This window comes from Acipenser ruthenus, chromosome 43 (assembly GCF_902713425.1).
Source record: "Acipenser ruthenus chromosome 43, fAciRut3.2 maternal haplotype, whole genome shotgun sequence".
Lineage (NCBI taxonomy): Eukaryota > Metazoa > Chordata > Actinopteri > Acipenseriformes > Acipenseridae > Acipenser > Acipenser ruthenus.
This window is the reverse complement of record NC_081231.1, coordinates 2,128,578-2,156,454: the sequence shown is the minus strand read 5'-3', so window position 1 is coordinate 2,156,454 and position 27,877 is coordinate 2,128,578. Positions and strand designations below refer to the sequence as shown.

Here is a 27,877-nt window from a genome sequence, read left to right as displayed (position 1 = left end):
TTCAGGCTGTTGTTCAGGGTGCGGTCCCAGCTAGCGAAGTGGCAGGCATTCAAAACGAGTCGTCAGATACACTGGAGTCTTTTCAAGCTTACAGCTGATGAAATAAACATGTGTTCTATTTGAATAAGGGCACAAGCAAATGCTTTTTGAACTACAACCTTGTTTATTGCAGCCTTTTTTTTTTTACAAACATCTTAAAAAAACATGCAGTCTTGCCCAAACCTCTCCAGCGACCCCATCTGAGGCACCTTGTCTGGTGAAGCACGAAATTCACTCTACATTTACCAAAGAGTTTTGAAACCACACAGGAAGGAAAAGACAACAATGCAAGGGTAATAGTTACATTTAATTTATGTACAAGTGTACTTCTTTTTTAACAGGACTTGTGTGGCTAGACTGGTGTGACAAAGCGCTATATAATCTATTAAAATATACAGAAATGCATACACACATGCATGTCAGCGACAGGCACCTCTCACTATCGCGGTCTAAAAAGGGAGCTATCATTCTCAGGAAAAATCGCCAACAATTTGCACCTGGAAAAATGTGGTGTGTTGTTCAGATAGACAGCATGCTTCAACACACACTACTGTGCCTCTCAATTACTTGAACTGATTTTGAAAATCAGGACTCCCGACTGGAAACTGAAAAGGATCAAACGTTTAATATACATACAGCCAAAAGTTATGCATCGCCCTGTAGAATGAACTCATTTTGCTTCATAGAGTCGAATGAAACCTGCTGAATAATGTTACGTTAACACATTATTATTTATGTCTTAGCGGACACCCTTATCCAGGGCGACTTACAATTGTTACAAGATATCACATTATTTTTACATACAATTCCCCATTTATACAGTTGGGTTTTTACTGGAGCAATCTAGGTAAAGTACCTTGCTCAAGGGTACAGCAGCAGTGTCCCTCACCTTGGATTGAACCCACGACCCTCCGGTGAAGAGTCCAGAGCCCAAACCACTACTCCACACTGCTTTGTATTTTCTATAATGAAAAATCTAACATTTCGTAAATCTAAAACAAAATACTACTGTACCACTATTATGGCTACCGGTAAACTCTTGCGACAATTCTGAAGTTTCTTTGATTACATGATGTTAAATAAAATATCAAAATTATGTTCATATAGTTTACTACGTCTCAATCCTAAAATACTAGGCGATGCAACATTTTTGTAGGTGGATTGTTAGGACAAAGGGCTCAGTAGAGCTCTGAGTGCGTCCTGCGGTGGGATTTGAAGGTGCTCAAGTGCCTGAATCTCCTCCCACAGTCGGTGCAGTGGTACGGGGTCTCCCCGGTGTGGATCCGCCGGTGGGTGTTCAGATTGCACTGCTCTTTGAATCTCTTCCCGCAGTGAGTGCACAGATAGGGGGCTTCTCCAGTGTGGATCCGCTGGTGTCTCTTCAAGGTGGAGAACACAGTGAAACTCTTCCCACACTCTATGCAAGAATAGGGCGTCTCTCCCGAGTGGATTCTCTTGTGGGCCTTGAACTGCCCCGCGTGTCGGAAGCGCTTCCCACAGTCTGCGCAGTGATACGGCTTCTCTCCTGTGTGAATTCGCTGGTGTTGTCGCAGGTTCCCCAGGTAGTTGAATTTCTTCCCACAGTCGCTGCACTGGAGGGAGGCTTCATTATCCCTGGCGGACCTTGAGAAGTGATCGCTGGCAACTGCCACCGGTAAGGGCAATGCCCCCTGCTGGCTGTAGTATTCCTGGTGCACCGTTTTTACGTGCACCTCCAGGTACCGCTTCCCTGTGCAGAAGGTTCCGCAGTGAGGGCACTGGTAGGACTCCAGGTCCTGTTGGGCTGGATAAGTGTGAGCTGGAGAGAGAGAGAGAGAGAGTGAGAGAGTTATTGCCCGGAATGGGTTATTAATAAGCATGTTCGTAACACTGATCCCTGCCAGTAGTATCCCAGGACCCTCAGTTAAGACGCTCTAAAAAATTTAAAGCAATCCGATTCTGTCAGTTATTCCTGCGTCCGATCTAACAAGTACAACACGGTTCAGTGGAAGCTGAAAGGTTAAAATGATTTGTATGCAATCAAGGGTCTATCAGATTACAGCCAAATGCAATCCAAAATGATCAAGTTGGGTGCAAAATCAAGGCAGTTATGGTGTTCACATTGCAGAATGTGACAGGCAGCAGATAGACAGACAGATACGAACAAGGGCAGCAGTGTGGAGTAGTGGTTAGGGCTCTGGACTCTTGACCGGAGGGTCGTGGGTTCAATCCCAGGTGAGGGACACTGCTGCTGTACCCTTGAGCAAGGTACTTTACCTAGATTGCTCCAGTAAAAACCCAACTGTATAAATGCGTAATTGTATGTAAAAATAATGTGTAAAAAATAATGTAATTGTATGTAAAAATAATGTGATATCTTGTAACAATTGTAAGTCGCCCTGGATAAGGCCCCTTCTAAGAAATAAATAAATAACAATGCATAAGAGTCCCAATTTTGTTAAATGACAGACTCAGAATAACTACTGGGAACTACTGCAAGCATAAGGTAAGAGAAGGCACTGTGGGACACTTATCCTGAAGTGTAGTTGCTACTGACAGGACACAAAGAGGAGATCCATTATAAGGACTGCAACGTCAGAATGAATCGAAGCAGAAGTGTGTGGCTTCTCTTTCACTCACGTGCCATGCTGCCAGTCGAGACCACTGCTGCTCCCTCCTCTTCCTCACGGCCCCCCCTCTGTACAGCTTCTTTCCTCCGCACCGTCTGGGTGAAGGGATGACCCCCCTCAGTTGGTCCCATCTCTGTCCCGTCCTCGTTAAGCATTTCAGGGATGCTCTCTGCTTTTACAGGGCCCGAGAACACAGCCGGTACCTGCAATGTGGCCTCCAGTCCACAGGGGGCGCCACTGCTTTGTGCAGGGTCAGTGTTCTTGTGGTACAGAGGAACACTGCTGTCTTGGGAGACATGTCTGAATTCCAGCTGAGGATCAGCGACCTCCTCTTTAATGTGGATAGACTGCAATTCCTCTTCTTCGACAGCAGTGTAATCTAGTCCCCTCGTCTCCTCTGGACTGCTGACAGGGTCCAGCAGTCTCTCGCTGGCACCTGTATCTTTGTATAGAAAAAGTACAGACATATTTAACGGTTATGACCTAAATCAACCAAAATCATTAATGCAAGCATTTCTGGCAGGGTTTAAAACTCACACACTAGTCCTGGTGTCTGGTGCTGCACTAGCTTAAATAAATCTGTTTATCTGCACTGCTTTGGTCCCACGCCTTCACTGGCTGCATGCACCCCAATGTCATTATGCACAGTTACAATGCAACATCTTGCACCATGGTTTGCATTGCCACAATCACGTGGATTTCTAGGGCAGTGTGTACCGTTTTTGCATGCAGGGTTTGACCACCTCTGTGCACTTGCCCTTGAGTTTTTGTCTAATTATATGAACGAAGCTGCGTTTTTTTTTTTTTACCTTGAAAGTCAGCCCTCCCCCACGCTGCCCCGTTGTTCATACCAGCTAGCCAGCCGTAGTCCGCAAGCCGTTCGTTAAACCCGCAGTTCAACTGGTCGATTTCCTCAGCTGACTGCGGCGCTGGTTTTGATGGGACACCGTGATGCATTGCAAGCTGGGTGTTATTAATTTTTGACTGAACTTGCTGACTACTGGAGTCGCGTTTTGTCTCGACTCCTGCTTGAGTTTGGAAAGCAAGGGTGACATCGCCGTCGCTTGCAACGGTACTTGCATATTTTGTCAGAGATCTCTCCCAGACGTCCGAAGAACGGCTTGTATTTGCAGTGTTCGCATCACTGGGGTGAAATGTGTATTTATTCGTCCCCAGGGTTCTCTTTTGTTTCAAAGTGGCGTTGTTATTACTGGTAATAATATTACCGGCGTATTTTTTCATAGTAACCAATTCGGTTTCTGTTACCTCTAAACGGATTCTCAGAACGTCGATTTCTTTGACTTTCTCGGCCAGTCCGACTTTTAAAACGCGGACTCTGCTGTCGACCAGCTTGTTAATTTCGGACACGGCAGACTCCAAAACAACGGAGATGGTGCCGCCGAGCTTCTCTGTCACATCCGAAACAGATTTCAGGAGCTCTTCCTCGCCAAATTCAGACGCACCGTACGGGCTTGTCGAGTGACTTTTATTAAAAAGCCGTTTCGTACGACTGTGTGGCTTACAGGTGATAAAGCGGGCCCGTTTTGCGCTCATGTTTACGATATTCAACGGATCTCTGTCCTGTTTGGTGTTACAGCAAAAAAATAAAAACACACTTCCTCTTTCTTCCTGATGAAGGAATGCATTTCAAGCAGAATACCAGCGTGTTAGCGCTACCTAGCGAAACACCCCCAAACACTCCCGTGGCGTGTCGTGCAGAGGCATGAACCCTAGTCATTAAACGCATCATCAGTATGTGCAATGTCATTTTCTGTCACTGAACATTTAAAAACATGATATCTAGTACTGCACTACAGCTGTGGCCGAAAGTTTTGCATCCCCCTATAGAATGAACACACTGTGCTTCATAAAGTCGAATGAAACCTGCTGAACAATGTTACGTTAACATGTTGAATTGCACACCGCGTCGTAGTTTTCTATATACTGAATGAAAAACTGACAACAAATTTGACATTTTGAAATCAAACATGAAATACTACTGTACTACTATTATGGCTTCCGGTAGACTTTTTGTAGTTTCTTTGATTACATGATGTTAAATAAAACACCTAAAATTCTAGGTGATACAAAACTTCTGGCCAAAGCTGTGAGTTATTACTTTGAAGAAAACATTACTTTCTATAGTTACAGATACTTCTCAGGCACAGTTTACATTTTCCAGAGATGAAACGGTGGAACTTCTCTTTGAAGATCCCGCTGTCGAACCCACACTCTCCCTGCTCTCACACCACGTTCTATCAACACGACATGAAAACCGTGTTCATGTGACAGGTTTGACTTGCACTGTTGAAGCGCTTTGCGATTTCAAAATTATAGAACATTTTAGAAATGTGACTTTTCAAATTCTAAACATGAAATACTGTACTGCTATCATGGCTTCCGGTAGACTTTACCAATATAATTTTGCAGCTTCTTTGATTACAGGATGTTGAATAAAATATCTAAATTATATTCACGTAGTTCATGCGCTAGCAGTACTGCCCAGGTATACCCTGGGATTAAGATTGTATCAATTTATAGGCATCGGGGGTCCAGTGGTTAAAGAAAAGGGCTTGATACCAGGAGGTTCAAATCCCGGCTCAACTACTGACTCCCTGCGTGTGTGTGACCCTGAGCAAGTCACTGAACCTCCTTGTGCTCCGTCCTTCGGATGAGATGTAGAACAAACAAGGTCCTATTGGAAGCGACTCTGCAGCAGCAGCAGCAGCAGTTGTTGATGATGCAGAGTTCACCCCCTAGTCTCTGTAAATCTGCTAAATGAATAATAAATAATAATAAAAATCATGTAAAAATGATTTTACTGTCGATGTACCATACCCTCGAGACACGTGTGTATTTATGCAACACAGAAAGATGGAAAAGAAAAGGCGTGTGACAGGTTTACATTGATTTTAATCAGACAAAATCTACAAAACCAATCCTGGATTCCAGCACAGACAGGCTCCGGATTGCAGAGGGTATCACACCATTCACTTCAGTAGTGATTTGATCAGGACCTGAAAATGCTGCTGAGTTACGCACACTGCCGGTTTGTAGAGGGGCAGGATTAGATTAGACGGGTTTTACTGTGTTTTGGAAACCCCGTTTCACATTGTAATGCTTGTAATAAACGTTTGGAATGGTTTGAGCTGTCTAAGCAGGCAGGTGTTGAGGAGGCAGTGGAAGGAGGGGTGGTCTGGGGCTCTGGTTCTAGTGTGTGCTGGTGTGACCCTGGTATAGCTGAGCCTCTCGTCTGTGCGTTTGAACAGGCATGTCTCTCCTCACTCGCTTCAGCTTCTCCATGTCAATCTCAGCCAGTGCCAGCCCCGGCTCCTCCCCCCCGCACCGACCAATCACCTCGCCCCAGGGGTCCACCAGGAGGGCGTGGCCGAAGGAGGCGCGGCTCTGGTGATGTCGTCCCACTTGGGCAGCAGCGATGACGAAGCACTGGGTCTCAATAGCACGAGCTCAGAGCAGAACCTGGGAGCAGACAGAACACAGGGGGCTGAACACACAGGGGAGACTCACTCTGATTTCCATATTCTGTAGTCATAGTCATTTTTTTAACAGAAAGTAACTATGTTATGCGTGACTGCATTTAGTTACCGGTTTGAAAAAAGAACCCTGTGACTATTTTTGATTGCCTACGATTCTATTGGAAGTCAATGGTGAAATCTGATTGGCAATTTGTATGAAACATACCCTGCCCAGAGGGCGTGGTTATCGACTGACCTCCCAGTGGGCGGCTCCTGTTGCCACGGTGAATGCTGAGGGATAGGTCAGTATCTCCGCCCCCTGCTGCATGAGAGCCAATGAGAGCTCAGGGAATCGTAGGTCATAGCAGACAGCCAGGCCCACCTGAAGTTGAACAACCATTACACATGTCAATAACGCTCAACTAAAAATATTATAATAATGATGGCAAACATAAAACACAGAGAATTGTGAAGGTCTGGAACCAACTCCCCAGTAATGTTGTTGAAGCTGACACCCTGGGATCCTTCAAGAAGCTGCTTGATGAGACTCTGGGATCAATAAGCTACTAACAACCAAATGAGCAAGATGGGCCGAATGGGGCCTCCTCTCGTTTGTAAACTTTCTTATGTTCTTATGTTCTTAAAACAGCAAGGGGACAGCAAAGGTGAAGGAAATGCAAGAGGAAGCTGCCATTTGATATTCTGTAAAATATTTCATTATGGCGAGGGCTATTAAAAAAAAAAGGTTTCAAATTACTTTATGGGTCTAATTTACATTTACCTGGGGAATTTCTATTTTGAAATATCTAAACAGCAATGTTAAAACTGAGAGAATGTAAGTTTATTAGCACATGCATGTATTTGTCCTTAAACCATGTTCCCAGATTAAAAGTAAATTCATTTGCTCCCGAAATCACAAGTTCATATGCATCACTGTCAGTCTTTAGGGGTGCACTGGCCTCCTCTACCTTGCCTATGGGGGTTGGGACAGGCGGGACGATTTGGGGTCCCGGAATGGTGAACGCACTCTCCTTCAGGGACACGCCCCTTCCTGTCAGCTCCACGTCAAACAGGTGGCACTTCCTGTACACCGACACAATGCACCCTGGGAAAAAGAGGAGTGTGGATCTAACTGCAATAAGGTGTAACTGCAATAAGAAACACTCTGAATGACAAATCACATTAAAAGGCATGGGGGCAGTGCTGGGCTGTGCTAGGCTGTGCTGTGTTACCCTGGTCGTTGATGATCACATGACTGTTGTAGATCCTGCGATCACTCTCCCAGTCCGGTCCCCGCTCGTGAAACCCCCCCAGAGACAGCCAAACCCCTGACTGCCTGTGAGAGAGAGAGAGAGAGAGAGAGAGAGAGAGAGAGAGAGAGAGAGAGAGAGAGAGAGAGAGAGAGAGAGAGAGAGAGAGAGAGAGAGAGAGAGAGAGAGAGAGAGAGAGAGAGAGAGAGAGAGAGAGAGAGAGAGGGTTGTGTTTCTGTCCTGTTGATTACCTTGTCTTATAGGTTGTACCTTTTTCAAAACTCTGCAGCTTGTATCTGAAATTAAACCAGGGCTGGACAGCACATGCTTTATAAAACTAGAACACCTAAACTCTGGAACCTGGTTGCAGGAGACCAGGTTTCAGGCCACTGCACGGCACACCAGGGGAGACTTGGGGGTTTGATACAGCGACCGCAAACTAGGTCTCCTGGAACCAGGTTTCAAGTCCCTGAAAAAAGTGGCTTTGTGTTCCATGAACTTTAGAAGTAAACAATTGCACACGGTTATTATAGTTTTTGTTATTTGGTTCTTAAAAGCCACCAATCAGAGTGTGGTGCTCTGACCTGGCGAGCCGCGTGTAACGTTGAATTGTTTCCCCTTCCAAAGTCTCGGACAGCTGCAGAGTTTCCTCCCGACTCGAGCCAATGAAATCAAACCCTTCAGGAAGGAACGCCATGCAAGCCCCGCCCTCCCGCGCCTGCTCCACCAATCGCTGACAAGAAGAGAAGTTGGCCTCCTTGTCCGGGGTGGAGGTCACCTGACACAACGCTGCGATGGGATTGGATGAGGGAGTGGACATCCTAGAGAGCGACAGAGAGAGACAGAAGAGACTTCACCATTGATCCTTAAAAATGATCTAATTTGCAACTGGAATTAAGAACCTATCAGTATCACCTATAGCAGGTCCTCCTCCAAGCTTTCCTCTCTGCACTGAAACAAACTGATTTCCTTTCTAGTTTGAACTGAGATGTAACATGCAGTGCCACCCTCTCATTTAGATTTCCTCTGAATGGGACGGTACAGGTGCGGACCAGCGTGGAATAATGGGTGGAAAATGGATCAGAAAAGTGGTATCTGTATAAGTTCCTGGACCACAGCAGAACCTGAAGTTGTCCTGTTCTAATACCGTTCAGTACCAGTGTAGTGTTAGAAAGTGGTACATCGTCAGAAAGTGGTACGCGTACCAAAACTTGACCCGTGTAACGTCAGAAAATATTATGGCACATCAATTCAAAAGTACTTTGATTGACGACGGCACAAATCCCTATGAACAAGACAAACTGTCATTCACCCACAAAATCGGGTATGTTTACAATTTTAGATAACCCAGTTTGTTTCTCGTCAGTTAAAATCACATTCATTTGTTGAATTGTGAAAAATAAAAAGATATTAAAAATAACTTTGAGGGCCAAACTCAGTACATCGCACCCCTTCAGTTGGGCGTTTCCTTGTTTTCTGAGCTAAAATCTTTTGTGCATGCCCGGGCAGGCGCAGTACACGGTGTACCACTTTTAAACGTGTACCACAAAATAACACCACACCGGTACGTGTACATGTGGTGCACAGCAGCTGTGGTACTTGACTCACAGTGACTGCGTAACACAACAAAAATAATGACAGCTTATTTCTGCTGAAGTTCAGTTCACGGGACGGTGCCAAATTCATTTTAAGATAAATTAAACACGACTGCGTATACTTTAAGTAAGGAGAAACTTAACTTAATTAAAAGTCGTACCTGCGTTCACCTTTGGACCCCGCACTTGGTCTATGCAGAATCGATGTACTCCAAAATTTACACCATGAAATTCGCCTCGTTTTGGTCCAAAATGTCCTGCAGCAGTAGATCCGCATTTAATCCAGTGACCAAATATAACGATTTATAATCTATGTCATAAAAACAATGGAATAAAAAATAGCATCATTACACAGCAGCGACCTCTTTTAGTACTCCAATCTACACGCCTGTTGAATAAAATACATTACTAATTAGATTTCTACTAATGCTTCGTTTATGCATTATTCAAAAATACAGTAGTAGTATATTTGGACATAATGAATATACATTCATGAGAAACTCTAAAAACGGGGTCGTTTTTATACCGCTTAACCAGCTGCTGTTTTACGACAGGCAGTTAGTGAGGCACCTGGGAGTTGTAAGGCGGGGTCCTCTTGCTGGTTGCTGCCCATTCCAAGATGGCAACGAGCAGTAGCAACAGCGCGGCGGGGGCTAAACCCAACAATACCGGGGCCAAACAGGCTGGTCCCGCCGCGGAGCAGGTACACCGGGAAATAGACTTATTTACAAGTGTCCACAGAATGGACAGCCGCTCATAACAAGCGGTTTGCAGGAGAAATGAGCGAAATTGAGTGTCGGTATAACGGTGCACCTCCTCCCTCTCTCTCAGCAACTGTGACAGAATTACTCTGTGCTGTTCTTAAATATGCTGTATAAAGATTTAGAGCTAGCGTTGCTAACAAATAGACGCACAGGAAGATGGTAGTGTTTGTAAATGTATTATTTTTTAAATTACATTTCCTTTACGTGTTGTGTTCATCGAAATTAGATCGTTTACTGCTGTGGCTAAATAATACATGTCCCTGTGGCTGAGACGGGCTAGTTGATCATAATAATACAATATTATTATAACGTTGTTGTAGGATCTGCAGCAGGTGTGCGTTTGTGCTGGTTCAGTTATCACTGACTGCCCGAGTAGTGACTTGCAGTTACTGTGTTCTGGTCTGTTACTTTACTGTACTTGCGTATTACCTCTTCACTCTTTGGAGAAGAGCAAATATATTTATGGAACGCGACACGCAGTTTTCTATAGCATTATTACATACGTGGATTAAAAAGGGAATCCTGTTGAAACAAAAGCGGTTTCATACGCAGAAATATGATCTGATTTTTATCATCAAACCATTAGCTGAAACGCGTGACAACTCGCTTGGCTAAATTTCTTTTTTGCCTTCTGTACATAATATAAAAAATCAAATGCTTTGTTAACTTAACAGCTCTGTGCCGGTGGAGCACATAGAGAAAGAAAGGGAGGCTCTTATACTGTCTGAACAGCCTCCCTCTGCTCCATGCTGGTGAAGCAGAGAGGAAGAAAGGGAGGCTCTTATACTTATTATTATTATTATTATTATTATTATTATTATTATTTATTTCTTAGCAGACGCCCTTATCCAGGGCGACTTACAATCGTAAGCAAATACATTTCAAGTGTTACAATACAAGTAATACAATAAGAGCAAGAAATACAATAACTTTTGTTCAAGCAAAGTACAAGTGTGACAAACCACAATTCAATAATACAGCAGATAATAGTGATAGTTACATCAGGATATGATTAAATAGTGATAGTTACATCAGGATGTGATTAAATACAAAGTACTACAGGTTAAACACTTGGCAGATTACAGTATTCTGAAGTACAGGATTAAATGCAGTAAAATAGGGGGCAGATAAGAGGAAAATAAAGCACATTTACATGAAGGGTGATAGTGTCCCAGGATACAAACAGAGGAGTTCTACAGGTGCTGTTTGAAGAGGTGAGTCTTAAGGAGGCGCCGGAATGTGGTCAGGGACTGGGCAGTCCTGACATCTGTAGGAAGGTCATTCCACCACTGCGGAGCAAGGGTGGAGAAGGAGCGGGCTCTGGAGGCAGGGGAGCGTAGCGGAGGTAGAGCTAGTCTTCTAGTGCAGGCGGAGCGGAGAGGTCGAGTGGGGGTGTAGGGAGAGATGAGGGTCTGGAGGTAGCTGGGTGCAGTCTGGTCAAGGCATCTGTAGGCTAGTACAAGAGTCTTGAACTGGATGCGAGTGGTGATCGGGAGCCAGTGGAGCGAGCGGAGTAGTGGAGTAGCGTGGGCGAAGCGAGGCAGAGAGAACACCAGGCGGGCAGCAGAGTTCTGGATGAGCTGGAGCGGACGGGTGGCGGACGCAGGGAGGCCAGCCAGGAGGGAGTTGCAGTAGTCTAGGCGGGAGAGTACCAGGGCCTGGACCAGGAGCTGGGTAGCATAGTTGGTGAGGAAGGGTCGGATTCTTCGGATGTTGCTCAGGAAGAATCGGCAAGTGCGTGCCAGAGTGGAGATGTGCTGGGAATGAGAGGCAGGGGTCCAGGGTGACTCCAAGGTTCTTAGCTGAGGAAGAGGGAGAGAGTGTGGTAGATTCCAGAGGAACAGAGATAGAGAGATCAGAGGAGGGGGAGGAGGAGGGAAAGAAAAGGAGGTCAGATTTAGAGAGGTTGAGTTTGAGGTGATGCGAGTGCATCCAGGAGGAAATAGCAGACAGACAGGTAGAGATACGGGAGGAGATGGTGGAGTCAGAGGTGGGGAAGGAGAGGAAAATCTGAGCATCATCAGCATAGAAATGGTATGAGAAACCATAGGATGCGATGAGGGGGCCCAGGGAGCGGGTGTAGAGAGAGAACAGGAGAGGACCCAAGACTGACCCTTGGGGGACTCCAGTTAAGAGAGGGTGAGGTGTGGAGGTTGCTCCACGCCAGGTTACCTGGTAAGTGCGGTTGGAGAGGTAGGAGGAGAACCAGGCCAGAGCAGTGCCAGAGATCCCCAGGTCAGCAAGAGATGATAGTAGAATAGAGTGATCAACAGTGTCAAAGGCAGCAGAGAGGTCGAGGAGAATTAGGACAGAGGAGAGAGAGGCAGCTCGGGCACACTTAAGTGAGTTGGTGACAGACAGGAGGGCGGTTTCAGTGGAGTGAGCAGAGCGGAAGCCAGATTGGAGAGGGTCAAGCAGAGAGTGGTTGGACAGGAAAGCAGAGAGCTGGCGGTGTACAGTCCGCTCGAGGGTTTTGGAGAGGAAGGGTAGGAGGGAGACAGGATGGTAGCTCTGGAGGGAGGTGGGGTCGAGGGTAGGTTTTTTGAGGAGGGGAGTGATAGAGGCTTTTTTGAAGGCAGAGGGAAAGATACCAGAAAGTAGAGAGGTGTTGAGGTGTTGAGGAGGGAGGAGATGAAGGGGAGTAGAGCAGGAGCAGCAGCTTGAAAGAGGTGAGTGGGGAGGGGGTCCAAGGCAGACGTGGTGGGTTTGTGACCCTGGAGCAGGGAGGAGAGGTCAGAGTCTGAGAGGGGCAAGAAGGTGGAGAAGGAGGGCGAGTAAGTAGGGGATGTAGTGGGTGTAGGGGTTGGAGCAGGAGGGGGTGCGGGGGAGGGAGAGGTGTTAAAGAGTTTGCGGATATCTGAGATTTTAGAAGAGAAGAAGGAGGCAAAGTCATCAGGGGAGATAGAGGAGGGAGGAGGAGGGGGGGAGGGTTTAGGAGGGAGGAGAAGGTAGAGAATAGTTTACATGGGTTGTTAGTGGAGGCTTGGATTACAGATTAGCAGAGGAGAGAGTAGAGGAGAAGGAGGAGAGGAGAGTGCGGTAAAGGTCTAGGGCAGCAGGGAGTTTGGTTCTCTTCCATTTCTTTTCAGCAGATCGCAGTGTGATTCTTGCCGAGCGGAGCGCAGAGGAGAGCCAGGGATGGGGAGGGGAGGGGCGAGCAGGACGGGAGGTGAGGGGACAGAGGGAGTCGAGGGAGGAGGTGAGTGAGGAGAAGAGGGTGGAGGTAGCAGAGTCTACGGAGAGTTGTGAAAAGGAGTCGATAGGAGGGAGGTGAGAGAGAGCAGTGGAGGCAAGGACAGAGGGGGAGAGAGAGCGGAGGTTACGGCGAGAGGTGACAGTGGGGGTAGGAGGAGCAGGGAGAGACAGAGAAAAAGAGATGAAATAGTGTCTGAACAGCCTCCCTCTGCTCCATGCTGGTGGAGCACAGAGAAAGAAAGGGAGGCTCTTATACTGTCTGAACAGCCTCCCTTTGCTCCATGCTGGTGTAGCACAGAGAAAGAAAGGGAGGATCTTATACTCTCTGAACAGCCTCCCTCTGCTCCATGCTGGTGGAGCAGAAAGAAAGGGAGGCTCTTATACTCTGTGAACAGCCTCCTTCTGCTCCGTGCTGGTGGAGAGGAGAGAAAGAAAGAGAGGCTCTTATACTGTCTGAACAGCCTCCCTCTGCTCCATGCTGGTGGAGCAGAGAAAGAGAAGCTGTTGAACTGTCTTATAACTGTGTCAATAGTCTTGCCACTGAAAAAAATAAAGTAGACAACTTTGTGTTTGTGTGTCTCAGGTGGTGGCCGGGTTTCAGAGGATGCGGCAAGAACAGCGCAGCCTGGCTTCTAAAGCAGCTGAGCTGGAGATGGAAATCAACGAGCACAGGTGAAACACTGCCTCGAACCCGGGTTATTCTTCATGCCTGCACTTTGTACTGCCTTGAACCCGGGTTATTCTTCATGCCTGCACTTTGTACTGCCTTGAACCCGGGTTATTCTTCATGCCTGCACTTTGTACTGCCTTGAACCCGGGTTATTCTTCATGCCTGCACTTTGTACTGCCTTGAACCCGGGTTATTCTTCATGTCTGCACTTTGTACTGCCTTGAACCCGCGTTATTCTTCATGCCTGCACTTTGTACTGCCTTGAACCCGGGTTATTCTTCATGCCTGCACTTTGTACTGCCTTGAACCCGGGTTATTCTTCATGTCTGCACTTTGTACTGCCTCGAACCCGGGTTATTCTTCATGTCTGCACTTTGTACTGCCTTGAACCCGGGTTATTCTTTGTACTGCACGCTGACATCAGATTCTTTAAAGGGCTACAGAACCCCCTGCAAAGTTTACAAGAAAAACAGCTCTTGTGAAATTTTTAACTAGGCAATATATTTCTCAGCATTTACTTGGGAGTGTGTGCTCAGAGAAAAAATAAAATCTCTTCTAAGGATCACAGTGTATCCAGGTCATGCACCAACAGAAAATTAGTGTTACATGAATGCATGGGCAGCAGTGTGGAGTAGTGGTTAGGGCTCTGGACTCCTGACCGGAGGGTCGTGGGTTCAATCCCAGGTGGGGGACACTGCTGCTGTACCCATGAGCAAGGTACTTTACCTAGATTGCTCCAGTAAAAACCCAACTGTATAAATGGGTAATTGTATGTAAAAATAATGTGATATCTTGTAACAATTGTAAGTCGCTCTGGATAAGGGTGTCTGCTAAGAAATAAATAATAATAATAATAATAATAATAATAATAATAATATAAAAAGCAGCTTACAATAAGCGACTGCTAAATTGGTTCCGGGACCATGTAGAAAAATGTGCAGCATGAGGAAATTCGTGCAGTCGGAGTTGGTTTTCATGAGAATTGGCTGTACTTGATTTTGAATGTGCTGTTGTCGGGTTCGGAAGCTCACTGTCTCTCTCCCTCGCACGCAGCTTGGTGATAGAGACGCTGAGGGACGTGGACCCCTCGCGGAAGTGTTTCCGGATGGTCGGGGGGGTTTTAGTTGAACGGACGGTGAAGGAGGTGCTTCCAGCGCTGGAGAGCAACAAAGAGCAGGTGTGTCTGTCCGAACCCCTCCTCCCACAGTACAGACACTCCAGGTCAGCTGGACCAGGGGGCTGCCGGCACGTCGCTTTAGTGACTCATGTCAAATCTGCCCTTAAACAAGCTTTAAAATGTTATTTAAGATCCTATGGAGAAATGTTTGAAGTTTAAGTGGGCATTTATGCAAGCTGCCTTTTTATTTTATTGTGTTACATGTTCCCATGTGTTGCTACAACTGTTTACATTTTGACCACTTTTTTAAACTTTTAAATTGCATTCCCTGCCTCAAGATGGCTTCCCATGTACCTGCATGAACCTCTTAGAACTACATTTCCCATCATCCTCCTGCTCACATGTGTAACAGATGGATTTACCAGTGAGCAGGAGGATGATGGGAAATGTAGTTCTGAGAGGGCCATGTGGGTACATGTGATACCAGTGAGCAGGAGGATGATGGGAAATGCGTGTGACCCTGAGCAAGCTTAATGTCTTGCGCTGTCCCCATCTCTTTGCAATCCAGTAATAATGCATTTGAATGTGCTGTGTGTTCTTCTCACAGATTTCCAGGATCGTGGAGACGATAAGTACTCAGATGCAGACTAAAGGAAGAGAGCTCAACGAATACCGAGAACGCTACAACATCCGATTGGTCGGGGAAGAGGAGGGGGCGGGGAAAGCAGCCTCAGGCACTCAGGACTCTGAGGGAGGCGGGGCCAAGGGTGGGGCCGGAGTTCTCGTCTCCTAGGGTTTCCTAGGAGACCAGATAGGAGGAGGGGCTAATGGAATACAGTCTTAATGCCACATAAAGAAGGATGGAAAAGAGTTTTGAGACATCAGTACTGTATCTGTGGGGTGGGGTGGGGTGGGGCGGGGGGTTCTCTCTTTTTGATGTTGTCACTGAATAAAAAATAATAAATTAAACCATGGTTGTCTAAGTTTTGCACAGTGTTACAGTTTGATATTTTAAGCCTCACTGAGGCCTTTTAATCGTGAGTTCCTGCGGCGAGGCAGATTTCAAAGCAAATACGGGGAATTTTACTAGAAACATTTTAATTTTAAACATCACGAAAGGAGGCTAAATGAATGAATTTTGTTTCAAATTAAAAATCAAGCCCAGCGTTAACCCAGATTTTCCTGGATGTTAAAATCCGTTTTTGCTACAATTACGATCTCAAGGGTAAGTTAAATTTGTACAGCACCATTTTAAAACCTGTACAATCACTATTGCACGACTGTGCTGTATCCTTGTATTATTCTCCAGATTGAGGGTGTAGATAGCAGGTGTGCACAATGATTACGACCATTGAAAACTCTTTCACATTTTAGCCTCCATTCCCAAGGTGTTTGTAACTCTGAGGTTCTGCTGTTCTAGGTACTTTAAATTCCTTGTGGTGTATTCAGCAGTTTAACTCTTACAGTGAAGGGACCTCAAAGTCACTGTTTATTTCTTGAGCCATCATTGGCACCTCTTAATCCAGCATGGCCAATTGAAACCCAGCATTACCAGCTCTGACCGGGATAAACCAGTTAATGGTACCTCCAAAAGAAACTCAGTGAGTTCCATATTTTCATAAGAACATAAAAAAGTTTACAAACGAGAGGAGACCCCATTCGGTCCATCTTGCTCATTTGGTTGTTAGTAGCATATTGATCCCAGAATCTCATCAAGCAGCTTCTTGAAGGATCCCAGGGTGTCAGCTTCAACAACATTACTGGGGAGTTGGTTCCAGACCCTCACAATTTTCCCCACAGTCACAGACTAGTCGCCCATCTGGCTTGTTTGAACAGCTTGGAATAGGAAAAGACTTTTGAGAGCCGGGCAGAGTACAAGAGTGAATTCACGACTCAATCTCAAATGTAATCTTTTTTTTTTGTAATGGGTTTTCCGGCACTTTTCAGGAATCTGGTATTGGTTTGGGTGTTTTAGGTTTGGAGTTCCCTGATGAAAAGGCTCGCGTGGGTGGCGTGTTGATGAGGACTGGGTTAGTTATGTTTTAGTTTGTTTTAGCGTTTGTTTGGGGTGTTAGTGTGGACTGAACTTTCCCGCAGCCTGTCTGTGTTCTGCAACATTAATCCTAATCCCGTGAGTGGAGAATGCGTTCTTCATTTCACACTGAAAAAGTCACGAATTGAAATGGCATTATTTTCTTTTAATGATATTTGTATTTTTTTTGTTATTTGAACACAAACAAGAAAACAACACACACACACACACACATATAAATTATTAAAGGTTTAAATTATTAACGAATGTATTTCATTTTCTTTCCACACACTAAGGAAGTGCTTTTGTACAAAACGTCCTGAAATAAATGATTTTTTTTTAATCGTTTAAAACTTCTGTGTGGATCCAAAAAGTTAATTTGTGTACAGATATAAACACATATGCATGTGTAAAAAAAATAATAACGCGTAGTTACATAGCGGATGTCATACATTGACTTTGTGTTACATCTTAGAACATAAAAATACTTCACAGACTGCTGTAAGAAATCTATAATAATAATAATAATAACTGGTACTGACCTCTCTACTACCCTCTGCCGGAGAGCTCTGTGTACTGTCAGCCCGTGTCTCCCTCCTCAGTTGTGTATTATGCATTTTATTTCCTATAGGGAAACGTTACCTGTGTGCTGGGCTGATATACAAACAATGCTTAATTCATGCCACTTTTTAAAATCATTAAAAAGAGTTTGTTGCAATTCCACATTTTATAAACAATATTATATGATATGTGTTTGATTTATTAAAAAATAAAAAATGTCGACGAGGATGGGATTCGAACCCACGCGTGCAGAGCACAATGGATTAGCAGTCCATCGCCTTAACCACTCGGCCACCTCGTCTTCTCTCTCGATGCCTCAATTTCTCCCATAAAAGAACTCAGACGCTACAGTTTGACGCTGAAATGCATTATTTTTGAACGCAAGGATCGATAAAGTATACACACAATACGGCTGATTGCTTACCCGAAGCAAAACAGAAATCATACAACTTGATACTTATAGTTGAATGATTACGTCACAGCTACGTTGGCCGTAAATTCGGACAACGTGCTATGTTGTAACGTGATTTATTAATGTAGACAAATAATAATGAAAATGTATTTCAGAAGCACAACATGGAGAAGTGTATCCTTCCAGCCGGCAGGTGGCGCTATTCCAAAAAATCTACACTTTTCATGCAACCGAGCAGAATGAACACTGCTGCGCGTCTCTGTTGTTTGTGTGTTATTTCGGAGCACGGAGAACTGTGATGAGAACAGCGTTGCAAGACCTGAGAATTCAATAACGCGATCTGTGTGATACTACTAATAATGCGAAGCCGGACTCGGTCGGGAGACATGCTGGATGCAGATGCACTACTGAGGCGAGGTATATAATCTAACTGCATGCGTGAATGAACGACTACACCACGAACACATTTTACACACACTGGCAAAGAGCCGTCTGTCACACGCTTCCCCCCCGCAGAAACAAGCAGCCGCCGCTGGATTGGGAAATGCATTTCCCCAAAAAGTGCTCCGTTTTCAAAGTGGTCCTGAGCGCCCTCCTCCTTGTAGCGCTCCTTCAGCTCATGTACCTGTCCCTGCTCTCCAAACTGCACGGCAAGCAGCAGCGGTACAAGTACTCTGAGCTCTTCGAAACCAACAGCCAGCTGAAGCGCGGCATTTTCCAGCACCAGAAAAACACCCGCAAGGAGCGGCTCAAGTACTCCCTCTCCTCCGGTGGCATATTTGACCAGAGCGGGCAGTACCGCGTCTATAAAAACATTATCAAAAGCGCATTCACCGCGAACCACGAACCGAGGGGCAGCTCGGACCGCACGCAGCAGTTCGCCTTGGCCACGCACACCTCCATTAACAACCTGCATCACCTGAACGAGCTCCTGGGCCGTTGGCGGAACGCCCTGTCCGTTGCCATATTCGCGCATGCGCAAGATGTCAAGTTCTCCACGGCGCTAATCTTTGCCCTGAGCGAGTTTTGCCCGCAAGTCCAAGCGCTGGTTGATTTCCATTTGATCTGCCACTCGGGCGAGATCGCGAGTTTCCCCGAGCAGGACCGGGAGCAGTTTGCCGGGCTGCAGGACTGCCAGGACGTGTTCCGTAAACTGGAGAAGCACAGGGATACATTTCAGAACTACGCCATGGGGCGCAACGTGTCGTACCCCAATAACCTGCTGCGCAACGTGGCCCGGGCCGGTCTGGACGCGGACTACACCCTGGTCATCGACATTGACATGCTGCCCAGCCAAAACTTGCACGACGACTTCCTGAACTTCCTCAAAAGGAGAGCTCCCCGCCCCGACGAGGTGTTCGTTGTGCCCGCTTTTGAAATAAGGCACACCCGGAAGATACCTGCCACCAAAACGGAGCTTCTGCAGCTCTACCAGGTGGGTGAGGTGCGACCCTTTTATGAGGAGCTGTGCCACAAATGCCAAGCGCCCAGCAACTACTCTAGCTGGGTGAACCTCCACAGCCCGGGCGGCGCTGACAGCACGGAGCTCCAGGTCGCCTACACGGTCAGCTGGGTCGACCCCTGGGAGCCGTTTTACATCGGGGGCCGAGCTGTGCCGTTGTACGACGAGAGGTTCAGGCAGTACGGGTTCAACAGGATCAGTCAGGTGAGTTATTAGAACAGGAGTTGTTTAATTTATTTGTTACAATACTAATGTCAGCTTCCATAAGGCTGCCTCAAGCCTGCCCTGGACTGGAGGGAGAGTGCAGTTCAGTCTGCTCTGGATGTAATTCTCAATTATGATGAAAAAGCCACACTGCCTTTCTCCTCTGTATGTCACACTACACAGTTTAACTAGAGAAGCGCTTTCTTCATTGGATGAATCTGAACACACAGTGATATTATCGAGAGCTTTTGCCATTGGCTCTGTTGTATTCTGACTGGGTTCTCTGCGTTTGACTGCAGTTGTGAAAGCTGTTGGTTTGCAGTGATGCTTCTCTCTCTCCCCTGCCTCTCTCCCCCTCCTCTCTCTCTCTCCCCCCTCTCTCTCTGTCTCCCCTCTCTCTCTCTCCCCTCTCTCTCTCTCTCTCCCCCCTCTGTCTCTCTCTCTCTCTCCCTCCCTCTTCTCTCCCCCCTCTCTCTCCTCTCCCCCCTCCCCCCTCTCTCTCCCCCTCTCCCCCTCTCTCCCTCTCTCCCCTTCCTCTCTCTCCCGCTCTCTCTTCTCTCTCTCCCTCTCCCTCACTCTCTCCTCTTCTCTCTCTCCCTCTTTCCCCTTCCCTCTCTCCCATGCTCTCTCTCTCTGTGTCTCTCTCTCTCCCCCTCCCCCCTCTCTCTCCCCCCCTCTCTCTCTCTCTCTCTCTCCCTCCCCTTCCTCTCTCTCTCCCGCTCTCTCTTCTCTCTCCCTCTTTCCCCTTCCCTCTCTCCCGCTCTCTCTCTCCCCCCCTCTCTCTCTCTCTCTTCTCTCTCTTCTCTCTCTCTCTCTCTCCCCCTCTCCCCACCTCTCTCTCCCCCCCCTCTCTCTCTCTCTGCCTCTCTCTCTCATCTCAGGCCTGTGAGCTTCACGTTGCTGGCTACAGCTTCTCCGTGCTGAGCAGCGCTTTCCTGGTGCACCGGGGCTTCAAAGTGTCCAGAGAGTTTCACGCCAGGAAGGACGAGGAGAACCGCCTCAACCGAGTTCTCTTCAGGCAGTTCAAGGAGGGGCTGAAACTCAAGTACCAGGACTCGACCCGGCGCTGCTGAGGGGGATTCGGGCACCCCAAACAGGCCCCGTCTCTTCAGTCCTCTGTGTGTGTCTGTGTGGAGCAAGCAAACTGATTAGATTTTGTTTGCAGGGATAAGCAGACTAAACTAAACGAAAGAGTCCCAAGTTGGGTGTGTAGTGAGGATGAAACTGCATATCTATTTGATCAAACTTGTAAGGACTTTTCCAGTGGGCATGCTTTTTGTGTTGCACGTTTGGTTGATTGATTTTTTTTTTTTTAGCGTTTCAGAATTTCTTTTTCAGGAAAGTAATCAGTTGCATATTCCCAGTGACGACAGCTTTGCATATCCACCTCCAGTAGGGTTGATGGGCTGAGCCACCAGCAGACTCCACTGTCTTGGAGAGCTGAGGCAGGGGTGTACTGTTAAAATATTGTCATTATACCATCAACTCTCTCTCTCTCTCTCTCTCTCTCTCTCTCTCTCTCTCTCTCTCTCTCTCTCGTGTGGCATTTGAAAAGCAACGTCCCGAGTTTCTAGCTGTGCGTTGAGTTTGGAAAGTCATTCGATGGCGTCTGGGGTCACCAGATGGACTCCATTTGCACCTCCTGCAAAAGCATGTGTTGGGCAGTGATGGGGGATGTGAGTGATGGATTGCACTTCACCACAGTCACAATCAGGAGACTCCTCCCATGTGCTGTTCAAACGCGGTTCAGTGCAGTCCAGTGTCCAGCTAGTTCCTTCGTTGGATCTTCAGTAAGTATCTGGTTAGGGACATCGCAGGCTGACCACATATCTCACCAGCCGCTGTCTGTGTCGCCCCATCAACTCTGAAACAGGAGATCAATTTAAAGTGGTCGTAGCTAACAACATTATTTTGTGCAGTTTTGAAAGAAACACATGTTATACCAATTTGTATTTAAAAAAAAAAAAAACTGGAACTACAGGAAGTTCTCAGTTTGCTTGCAATGCCTTCCAGGAAGTCTGTTACTGCTGCACTTCCTGTGCTCAAAGCGGCTTACTGGCTGCAAAGCGTGGCAGAAAAGGAAGTCCTGAAATGATCCAGGAAGTGCAAGACAGTGATCCACTGTTTTCTCTTAACAAATCTGCAGTTTTCAGTTGAACCGGAAAACGAACCCATTAAACAAATCAAAGGATGGCATCAAATGAGGGGTTCTTATTGCAAGAACCCAAACGCAGTGTGTTTTTATTTGTGTTAAGTTGCTTTGGCTGAGAGTTCAGGAGCTGCTCTTCAGTTCTAGTTGCCTGCCATAGACATTATGTAACGCAGGGCAGGCTAGCTTCTTTATAGCAGTGTGAGTCAGCGCCATCTAGTGCACACCATGTGTATTGCCAGTAATACAAAACACCTTGATCTAAATGTATGCAATAGTTCTTAGCATATTTAAAAGTAGCTACTTATAGCACATGAATTGGAGTGTTTTTCATTGACAAGATAGGTAAGGCAGTACTGTTTTCCAGGCTAAATCATTTTTTTCAGTATCTAAGAAATCTCTTCAGGACCATTAGTTTTAATACACTGAAAACTCCACTACTGATTGAAGTCAGCATGTATACTTGCAAGTATTTTGAAAGTCCTACTCTTTTGAAATTGAGCAAAAACTAATTAGGAACTAAAGATGACATTGACCTAGAATGACAGCCTCACCTGTGTTTATTTATTATGTATTTGTTTGTCTGTTAACTTATTTGAGTTCAATTAAAGTGTTGATTAAAAAAAATAAAACAGTTCAAACTGTGTACTGCAGTTCCATTTTTACATATGCGGTCTCCAGAGAACCGCTTATCCAATTGGGATGAAACTTGGTACAGACATTCTTTTTAAATGTTTAACCTCACATGTCAAAATGGTAACAAAGAAGCTTGCATAACTTGAGGGAACACAAAAGAGAAGTAAGGACAGTGTTTTGCTTAAATCTGCTGCTTCTAGTGTTGTCCACATGGGGGAGCTATTTAATTTAATTTTATGCTTAATTATAATGGTTCGTCTTTAATGATCATCAGTTACAGCCAGCGTACATAAAAATACTGAGACCTCAGAAACAGACCTTAGAGTTTATGAATGTAATTAATCGTCATTCACAGTGAAGTGAATAGAGATGCTTTTGATTGGTTTAAATTGATCGTATATTGCACACAAGCAGAATGCGAGCGCCGGAATACCCAAGTCTTTGTTTATTCTACAGGAGACATAGGGCAGACGTGTCCACTCGCTGTCCCTCAGGCTACCGGGAGATCGTAGTGCCCTCCCTGAAACACAGTGCAGTCAGGCACGACAGAGACTGGGGGGATCATTATTTGGCACAAAGCAGAGCTCATAAAATCTGTACAGCCCATAGAAAAAGTCACACATGTGGTTAAAAATGAGCAGATGCTGTCTCGTCAAAGTGAGATCTTCCTGTGTGCAGTATATACATAGTCCCCCCTCAGAGTCCCCATACTGTGACAAGGAAATCTTTTCCAGCCTCCAGACAGATCTGCCATCCCCAGGCCCAGGGGAATGTGCTAATTTGTGGAGATCTGAACCCCAGGACAGGCACGCTGCCCGACTTTACCAGCACACAAAGAGACAACCACATATTTGGTCAAAACTCCCTATACTCCACGCCCATCAGCTCCCACAGAAACAGTTAAGACAGGGAGATAAATAAAAATGGGAGACAATTATTGCAGCTCTGTCAAGGCCTGGGCCTGTACAATGTTAAGGGTCGGATCCGAGGGGACTCTGGGAAGATACACCTACAGCTTGGCTCTTGGCAACAGTGTAGTAGATGACACCATTACTGACGTAGACCCCTCCTGTATTCATGCACTCACTGTCAGACCTCAATCCCCTCTGTCACGTCACAGTCAAACCACTGTGTTTCTCAGAGCAAACAACAGCAGACGCAGCCCAGCAAGCTGCACAACCTCAATCACTCTTACTGAGGGGCTCCAAACAGTGCAGGAGAATACCAGAAAGCAATCAGAAACCCAGAAATCCAAATGTTAATAGACACCTTTCTGGTCACCTCATACCCACACAGTAGGAATACATCTGCCTGTACACAATCTGAATAATGTATTTAAACAGCTTTAAAATCTAATTTTAAAATAATTAGTAACACTGAAAAGAAAAAAATGAGAATTGGTTTGACGAAGGATGTAAGAACATAAGAAAACAACTCTGATAATTATCAGATCAAAAACACAACCAAGATTTCCGCCTCAGTTACTAGGAGCCATTAAATAATTACAAACACACTTAAAAAGAAAAAAAAAACAACCACATCAATAAACAACTGACAGAAATCGAGGAGTCTGTTAACTCAAAACGATTCTGGGAAAATTGGAACAAACTGAATGAATCAAAACCTGATGAATTGGCTATTCGAAATGGAAACGCATGGAAAGAGCATTTTGAAAAACTGAAACAATACCACAAAGTGAACAAATATCAGACCAAAACAATATCTGTGAAAAATTAAAATGGAATTAAAGACAATCCGAACCCCCTGGACTCCCCGATCACTGAGCAGGAGCTAAAGGAGAAACTGCAGGCCCTCCAGAATAGAGAAGCCAGCGGGGCAGACAGCGTCTCCAATGAGATGCTGAAACACAGCAGCCCCAAGCTGCAGGAGGCCCTGCTCAAACTCCTCAATATAATACTAAAGGTGGGTTATTTCCCTGATATCTGGAATCAAGGACGAATTACCCCCATTCATAAAAATGGAGACAAATTCGACCCTAATAACTACCCAGGCATCTGTGTGAGCAGTAATCTGGGGAAGGTGTTCTGCAGCATCATTAACGCCCGGATACTGCCCTTCCTTACCGAACAGTGTCTTGAGTAAGAGTCAGATTGGATTTCTACCAAACCACCATAATCACACCCTATACACCGTAGTAAATAAACAAATATTGTAAAATATTTGCCTGCTTTATAGATTTTAAAAAGGCATTTGATTCAATGTGGCATAAAGTACTATTTCTTAAACTTCTTCAAAGTGGTGGAGGAGGTAAAGCATGTGAAGTCATTAAATCTATGTAGTGTTAAGATTAGCAATAAAATAACAACATTTTTCTCACCTTATTACATTATTATTATTATTATTATTATTATTATTATGGTACTGTTTCATTATTTATAATAACCATTTATTTTCTTCGGTATTGTACATTCATTACTTTCATGTCTTCTAAAACTACAAATCCCAGGTCATCCATGGTCTGTTCATTTTTTTTTTTATAAGTGTTGAACTATTGGTTCATTTACCTTTTTATTTCTTAACGCTACACCAATCATAACAGGCAACGGTTATGATTGACAGATAAATATTTTCTATGCCCACCTCTTCTCTCTCAAAATTCTGGCCACTCCACCAATCATAATAGGCAACCGTCATGATTGACGCCAATTAGCGACTGTGACTAAGTGGGAGGGTCAAACAGCTGAATCTGCGTCGCACGAGGGGCGAAGTCAGAGCTGTTACTCTGTGGTTAACGTGTGAGCGGTGAGGTTAAAACTGACACGATAAATAATTGAATTTTTCTCAGTGACTGAGTTTTTCTGTTTTTTTGGTTGATTTACTATATTTTCTGTGAAATTCGAGTTTATTATTGTATATATTTTTGGGTTGGTTTGGCGGTTTTTACCTAACGCGCGCGTCTCGCGCTTAGAAAGTTCCGGTTTGACAGCAATTATTTTTCAGGTAAGAAGCACTAAAAATACGGTTGAAATATGTTCATATTCGTGTATAATGGTACTGGTTCCGTGTCAGTATAAAAAGGTTGTGAAATGATTTTTAAAATTGTTTGTTTAGATCCAGCAGCTCAACGCGCGGCCCCTTAACGTCAGTCTGAGGCCTACCAGCCTTTTCATGAGCGGAAAACAAAAAGCAGCCAAAAAAATAAATAGAAATTCATAAAACTTTCATATTGAACGTCATGTCAGTGAATATTAAAATACACGCATTGTTTATTTTGGATGGCTGTTTGAATGAGAACCTATTTCTTTGTTTTTAGTGAGGTTAATGTGAAACCAATGTGTCTGTTGTGCCAGAAGACTATTGCTGTGTGTGTTAAAGAAGGCTGACTTAAAAACGCCATTATGAAACCGCTCGCCTGGACTATCATACCCGATTGTGAGAGTTTAGAAAAGATAAGGTGCGTAAACGTGCTGCAGGTTTTCGTGGACAGCAAAACGTGTCTGGCTACAATTAGAAATATACTCAACAAATGCAGCGATTGTGATTAGGCGGTTTTGTTTTAGAAATGTAGTTACAGTTTGCAAGGGTATGAGCTGTTCCCTTTTATTGACACTAATCATTACGGATATTCTATTAATTTCGGATTGAAAACCACGTTCAGATTTTTTTATAGTAATTTTAATTGTATAATTGATGCTTGTTGGTGATTGTCGAACAGCACACAGAGCTAAACCACGAAGCCGAGTTTAATTGCACCACACGTGTTCTAAATTGAGTAAATTAATGAATATTATTTTGGAAACCATCATTGAATTGGCTAATTGTCACCAAAAAGGACACCTGTGAATTCGCGTTGACTTTTGGTCAAACATTACGGGAGCAGGATGCAGCGAGAAACCTGCAGCGAAAGAGGATTTAAATTATATTAGTTACTTTGTGTTTGTTTTTATGTTATTTTTTATGTAAACCAAAGTTACGCGCTTTCCTTGGCTAAATTCGGCGTCAAAATGAAGAATATCTAATGTGTTTGGAAACTGTTTCACCGAAAGGTGAGTTTTTTTTATTTTTTTTACATTTTATTTTTGGTCGTCTTCACGTGGTACGTGGGTTTTGTAAATGTAGTTGCCAAAAATATATTGTGAACCGCATACCGTTGGACCAGGCTTGGACTGCATTTGTGGGCTTGTGTACCACGTCAGTAAATAAAATGATTTAAATGCTTGTATTTAATTTTGAACACGGATATGAGACAATCGAAGACTTACGGCAAACTGTTTGTTATACGCCCTTTAAATACGTCTTTAATATTAACGTTGTGTTTCGTAAGTTTGAGTAAAGACCTTTTGGGATGTTTTTTTTTTTTTAATGACCACTAAAGTAGCTAAAATCAACTCTTTATCCATATTGTGTGGTGTTTATTTACCCTGAGTGCTGGTGGCTTTTATTTTTGTATTAAGCTGTTCAATGTGTCGCTTGAAGCAGTTATTAAGAAACCGTCTGGTACGGCTCCTATCTGGGGACCATATATTAAATTGATTTTTGGAACTGGGAGATGGAAGAGGGGCTTGCTCCGTCCACTCCACGCATCGACCTGATATTGCAGTACCTCCAGGAACGGTGCACTCCCCTCCCGGGGGGAAACTAAACTGGCTAAAATAGATTTAGGATTCATGAAATTCCTGTAGGATGGTGTGTGGTTTGTCCAGGCTGCTTGTTCCCCGGTTTAAACACTTGTTGGAACTGTAAACATTAAGATGCAATATCTTGTTGCATCCAACAGATGGCCACATACCAGTTTTGCGCCATGTAATGTCAGTTTGGTCTGTGGAGAGCTGCTTTAGTGAAGTTTATTTCAATTTCTGCAAGTTAATTTAATGTTTTTCCCGGACTTTCCCCTAAGATTATTTCTAATCTGAACTTGGCTGAAACAGAAGGGGTGGCCAAGATTGCCCCGTCCACTCCTGGTCTAAATTGTTGAATTGAACCAATTAAGGTCATTGCACACTGGATCTGTTACCTCATTTAGCATCGGTCATCGGAAAAAAATCGTGCGTCAATCCATTGCACACTAGATGCGTTAATATCGTACTTCAGAGCGCTAATGTGCAGTAGAGGCTTTGTAGTAAATATACCTAGTTTCAGTATTTTAACAAATACAATTCTGTTATTTCTTATTTAACTTTGAACACAATGTTAAATGTAGTATAAACTTAATGATCATCAAACGCTGATGGAAGTTAAAACCTGCTAATTATTACGTTTCTGCTAGATCTACAATGTTACGCAATACATAAAAAAAAAAAAATTACAAGGTTGTCCTAGCATCAGAAACAATATGACCAATATTTAATTTTTCAAACACTCGCTCCTGTAATAAATATATGTAAAAGTACCAAATACTTTCCATCACTTTGATGTACTGCCTCTCTTCTGACTTTTAAGCCCTGAGTGGTCTTGCCCTGTAAACACTTCTTTCTGTGTCTCCAGGTTAGGCCATTGTTTCTTTACTTCCTCGACTACAATTTAAATAAAGTATATGCTTGCAATAACCTATACTGTATAAAATCCACATGTTTATGTATGCTATCAGTTCATAATTTCATGTTTTAGAATACGTCTCATTCATGCCCAAGTCCGCGGCAATGTCAACATTTTTTCTTTCCCCCTCCCCCAAAGTCTTTGTTGGATTTAGCATAAAGTAATTTGTTTGACGACACACACAATTAGATTTTCCGTTTTGTTCAGGGA

The 27,877-nt window shown here is 44.7% G+C and overlaps 4 protein-coding genes, 1 non-coding gene and 1 pseudogene across 5 annotated transcripts; 3 read left to right on the top strand and 3 right to left on the bottom strand.

Annotated features, from left to right (window-relative positions):
* Window positions 1–146: 146 nt before the first annotated feature.
* LOC117967835 (zinc finger protein 16-like) lies at window positions 147–4,353 on the bottom strand. The gene is made up of 3 exons (XM_034915249.2): window positions 3,458–4,353; window positions 2,659–3,090; window positions 147–1,837 (listed from the first exon to the last, which is right to left on the bottom strand). The coding sequence occupies exons 1-3, from the start codon at window positions 4,200–4,202 to the stop codon at window positions 1,218–1,220; spliced, it is 1,797 nt and encodes a 598-aa protein (XP_034771140.2). The 5' UTR covers window positions 4,203–4,353; the 3' UTR covers window positions 147–1,217.
* A 1,191-nt stretch (window positions 4,354–5,544) lies between these two features.
* LOC117398583 (deaminated glutathione amidase) lies at window positions 5,545–9,484 on the bottom strand. The gene is given in 6 exon segments (XM_033997560.3): window positions 5,545–6,128; window positions 6,381–6,506; window positions 7,093–7,229; window positions 7,357–7,460; window positions 7,959–8,195; window positions 9,131–9,484. Coding segments are annotated over 6 exon segments (990 nt in total). The 5' UTR covers window positions 9,247–9,484; the 3' UTR covers window positions 5,545–5,858.
* A 54-nt stretch (window positions 9,485–9,538) lies between these two features.
* LOC117398492 (prefoldin subunit 2) lies at window positions 9,539–15,606 on the top strand. Its single transcript, XM_033997424.3, has 4 exons — window positions 9,539–9,672; window positions 13,512–13,600; window positions 14,652–14,775; window positions 15,323–15,606. The coding sequence occupies exons 1-4, from the start codon at window positions 9,589–9,591 to the stop codon at window positions 15,506–15,508; spliced, it is 483 nt and encodes a 160-aa protein (XP_033853315.3). The 5' UTR covers window positions 9,539–9,588; the 3' UTR covers window positions 15,509–15,606.
* A 1,921-nt stretch (window positions 15,607–17,527) lies between these two features.
* Window positions 17,528–17,609, bottom strand: trnas-gcu (transfer RNA serine (anticodon GCU)). The gene has a single exon. It is a non-coding gene; the product is annotated as a tRNA-Ser (tRNA).
* Window positions 17,610–17,956: 347 nt separating this feature from the next.
* On the top strand, window positions 17,957–22,181 carry LOC117398542 (beta-1,4-glucuronyltransferase 1). The gene is made up of 2 exons (XM_033997506.3): window positions 17,957–19,386; window positions 20,268–22,181. The coding sequence occupies exons 1-2, from the start codon at window positions 18,163–18,165 to the stop codon at window positions 20,457–20,459; spliced, it is 1,416 nt and encodes a 471-aa protein (XP_033853397.3). The 5' UTR covers window positions 17,957–18,162; the 3' UTR covers window positions 20,460–22,181.
* Window positions 22,182–26,548: 4,367 nt separating this feature from the next.
* On the top strand, window positions 26,549–26,757 carry LOC117398731 (U2 spliceosomal RNA; annotated as a pseudogene).
* Window positions 26,758–27,877: the final 1,120 nt, after the last annotated feature.